We start from the raw sequence: 4,220 nt of genomic DNA, 5'->3' as shown, positions 1-4,220 counted from the left end.
TTATTTGCTAAACATGTCGGACTTTCAAAATGAGAAACGGTATGTTTCATTGCGTATATAAACTATGCATAATGGTTCTTCCTTCGCCCTCCTGCTAACAGATTGAGAGCAACAAGTCTTCTCCATTTCATCCAACATGTCACAATAGTGACAACAAAAACATACCTAGCCTACTTTAGTAAAATGATCACGTGACCACAAGCAAGTAATTCCTGTTTGTATTATAAAGCCAGAGTGAAGTCATCGGAACAAGTTTCCTTTGCGGAAATTATTTTTTTATTAACATAATTGTTTACAGGAATGAATACAAATGCATTCTTTCGTTATAAGCAAATGAAGAATAATAATTAAAAAATACATGCAGTCAGATAATTCCACTGGAGACAGCAGTACAGACATTTTCCGATGCAAATAGGCTATGGATGGTCAAAGTCACCCTGTCCTTCATGGCATGATACGATCGATTTATAACAAAGATATGCACATCACCAAATGTGCATATTTAACTGTCACGAAATTGCTAAAAGTGAGTATTAAAAACACTAGGTTGTTCCAAATAGCTGGCACGTAGTCACAACCCTAAAATGCAGCGATCAGACCCTGTACAACAGAGACAGACAATGGTGCGGACTTCCCCGTGTTGCCAGATGCCTTATTTTCATTCTTAGCCATTTAACATTCCTCCGAATGATAGGATCGAATACCTACAGTTGATTCTGTATGTATATATTTAAAGGAATTTCAAGAAGGTTGTCTTTTAAAACCCCTCAGGCATGATTAGGAATGCGGTACATGTTAATACAAAACGTGGAAAGGTCTCTCGTGATTTTTTTTTCTTTTTAACTGGGACGAATCCCCAGTCTGGCAACCCTACCGATGAACAAAAAGGTGTTCGAAGTAATGTAGGCTACACGACATTAGAACTACATATCCCTGCACAAGCCCTAACGTCAGAAGTGAACTTGAGCTAAAATATAGTCCGTAGCCAATCCCAGCGATAAAGTTCAATAAAGCAGGTGAGTGCCATCTAACACGAATAACAATTATGGTTGTGAGACTTTCAGAATCCCGAAAAACTAATTTAGCTAAATGATTGGTAAATTATCAAATTCCGGGATCCAGTAGTACAGTGACGTCAGAATTAGGGACCTAAACACGCTTCGAGCTTGGTAGTTGTAGTTTTTTCTTTGGTTATGTTTTTACCCATTTTCCTCAAGGGTTTCCGAAGCTCGCGTGAGGTAGACTGCGCTCTGCAGAGAGAATTACATCACACAGACATGAAAATAGTGAACAGGTAATTCTTAATCAATGTCAGTTTTCAATCAACCTGACCACGCGAATGAAGGACAGCGAATTGAGGCTATTTAAAACGCCCAGAACGACCCGTTTGCCTGTTGCGCACGCTACGGTAATGCCATGACAGTTATTGGGGATATCTTTAACGAATGCAAAACAATTATATAGAGGCTCATATGTGACGTAGTCCGCGATGTTGTCCATGTTGCTATTTGATTATTAGCTTACGCTACTGATACTTCCGATCTGTAAGTCATATTTTTTGATGATCAAATGTATCGGCACGAGAACAATATTGTTGTACGCGCATGACACCTTTTGACTGGTTTATTCCGCGAATAAATAAAACAAAGCACCGCCACTTTTGCTCGAGAAGGGTGCGGTGGCTGGAGAATCCAGCGAATTAGGAATTTGCTTCAATAAAAAGGACGTGTTCCCAGCGTTGAATGGGAACATTGCATTCCCAGACACTGCAGTATTTTATGAAGCAAGGTTATGCAATATGGAGGACATTGTTATTGTTGATTTCCGGTTGTATCGAATGTGCTAGCTAAAGAACTATCGACATAAACAAATATTTGACATTGAAATGAGGTGTAGGCTTTGTGTGTTTCATAGCAGCTAACGAACCTAACCAGTCGGATGGTAGTGGATATTGTTGCATTGGCAAGCTAGACAGCCATTTAGAGCATATTCTACTCGTTAGTCGTCTCGATAGATTTGCTTAGACTTCTGAGTTTTCGTGAATTCACGCGCAGTGTTGGCGTGTTTCGCAAAATTGTGTTTCGTTTATGCTACACGTTGACGTCCTGTGGCTACAGCCTCTTACGGTAAAACAGAAGACGAACAAGGAAAAAGATTACAGGAAGTTCGTCAACTCCCTTCGCTCAGACGTGCATCGTCATCATCGCCGCATTTGTATTATGGCGACGGGTTGATCAATAGCATTCTGTGTCTCGTAGTATTTTTCTGCATCTTTGCGATACTACCAGTCTAAAGGCACACCAGGGGATTTAAATATTTAAATGAACGCTGCTGTTTTTCTATTGCTGTAGTGGGCTATAGACAGGCCTGTAAGGTGTGGTACATATTTCTTTTGATTTGCCGCCCAGAATAATATATTATATATATATATTGTAAATTAAGGTGTTCAAAGGAACCTCCTGACGTAGTCTGTAGTCTAGGCGATTGTCATTACACACGAGTACGTACATAGCCCACTGTTTGCCAGTGTAGGTAAGCCTGACGTAGCCTGTACACACTAGCCCGCAAATCCAGACTATTCATAGTGGATGCATTTCACAATGTCCCTGACGCGTTTTTATCTCTCAAGTATGCCAACGAGTCTGCCCAGTGACCATAAATAGAGGTCACTGGTAAAGTAAGCATAGCACACGTTTAGCGTGAGAATTGAAACAAATCTGTTTTCAGTGTAAAATATCTGATGATCTATAATTAATTGTAATAAATGCCACCATGGGCTGTTGACGAAAACGTATCATTAACGGAACTACCCATTTCTCCTTGCATTTAGCAGTTTGTGATGATTCGTTTGACAGCAACCTGATACACTGTATCTCTCTTTCTCTCTCTCTCTCTCTGCAGTAGTGTCTGAATTTATGGGAACATGTCCAAGAAAAAGGGCAGGTAGGCTGACACGGTTTTAACCTCTCATTTTTTATCGTGACCGCTTGTTTTTGCTTTCCCGCCTGTGCTACGCCACCGTCTCCTCCGGCCACTCGGGGGGGTGTTCGGAGCCCCCCCGAAGTGGGCGTGGCAGGGAGAAATTCAATGCCGGCAGAACGATAGCGCTTCCGATCGCTAACAGCCAGCTTGCTAATTGGCAGGCTGTGCTGGTATCCTTGAGAAACGAATGACACTCAGTTACTTATTTGCATTGTGGCTGCGTTGCCTTGGTTATCCACCGGAAGCCAGGTTTGGCAAAAACAAAAGGTAAGAGGTACGAATGAACCTCTTCTCGTCCGTCATGCCAGCGTTTTACATGCTTCTGTAAAAAAAAAAAAAAAACTTCTCAAACTGGAAAATTAATGTAAAAATGAAATTTGAAACAATATTATTGTTTCTGACAGAGGTCTCCTAATGTGTTATTTTTTAACCTTATTTAGACAGGGGGCAGTGTTGTAGGGTAATGGTATGTGAACGCCAAAGGTTGCAGGTTCAATAGGACACTGCTTGTGAGGGAAAAACCCTATCTGTACCATTTCAGTAAAGTATTTTAAGATATTTAATTTCAGTGAAATGTCCTTCTTTGTAAATGGATGCTATGTGAACAGTTGGGTATGTGGCTGTGGATAAGAGCGTCTGTTAAATGGCAGTAATGTAATGTAATGGTGGGAGGACAATGCAGCAGTAAGGAATCAGTCGCAATCCCCTGGCTGCACGGGGGGATATAAATATGTGTTAAGAGTCTGTCACCAGGGCAGGAAGCTAACTGTTTTGTCCACTGACCACAGTGGCAGATGCCTCCCAAAATTCACCTGCCAATTTCACTGTTTTGCCAGACAGCTAGATATTTGACTCGACCTGGGTGGGCACCTGCCAAATTTGAGACAAATTTGCCAGCCACAGATAAAATTTACTAGCATTTGGCTGGTGGCTGGTGTTAATGTCTCATACTGTTTGTCACGCTATGGACTCTGCCACGTGTCCCTCCCCTCCCCTGAATCTTTTGATGAGAGTTTATGGCAGTCGTGTGAGACGCAGAATTATGTGTAAGTGATATCCTTTGAATCCTGCATCGGAATCCCCTCACTCCTCAGAATGGTTGTGATTTGGATTTGGGGTGAAACGAATTGATCCTGGCACCGCGTATATAATTTTTCTGGGGGCTTTAATTGCGATGTTTCAGTGACGCTCAGCGTTGAGGTCCAACCGTACAGTTCTTATACGTCCTGGAGTTTTTA

General features: G+C 41.6%; 1 protein-coding gene across 4 annotated transcripts in view; it reads left to right on the top strand.

The window, feature by feature from the left end:
* Positions 1-1,150: 1,150 nt before the first annotated feature.
* The window catches only part of LOC135251294 (spindlin-W-like), a 12,528-nt gene continuing 9,458 nt past the window's right edge, over positions 1,151-4,220 (top strand). For 2 of the 4 annotated variants that reach the window (XR_010329112.1, XM_064328607.1), the window contains exons 1-2: positions 1,151-1,294; positions 2,902-2,943. Coding sequence is in view for 3 of the 4 variants with exons in the window: in XM_064328607.1 (XP_064184677.1) it covers positions 2,924-2,943 (20 nt within the window). In the remaining variant the exon portion in view is untranslated. Of the gene's footprint in view, positions 1,409-1,429; positions 1,545-2,901; positions 2,944-4,220 lie in introns of those variants that run through there. The other 2 variants (XM_064328608.1, XM_064328609.1) reach the window with 2 other exon arrangements.

This window comes from Anguilla rostrata, chromosome 3 (genome assembly GCF_018555375.3).
Source record: "Anguilla rostrata isolate EN2019 chromosome 3, ASM1855537v3, whole genome shotgun sequence".
Taxonomy (NCBI): domain Eukaryota; kingdom Metazoa; phylum Chordata; class Actinopteri; order Anguilliformes; family Anguillidae; genus Anguilla; species Anguilla rostrata.
The sequence above is the reverse complement of the archived record's forward strand: the minus strand, read 5'-3'. Positions and strand labels throughout refer to the sequence as shown.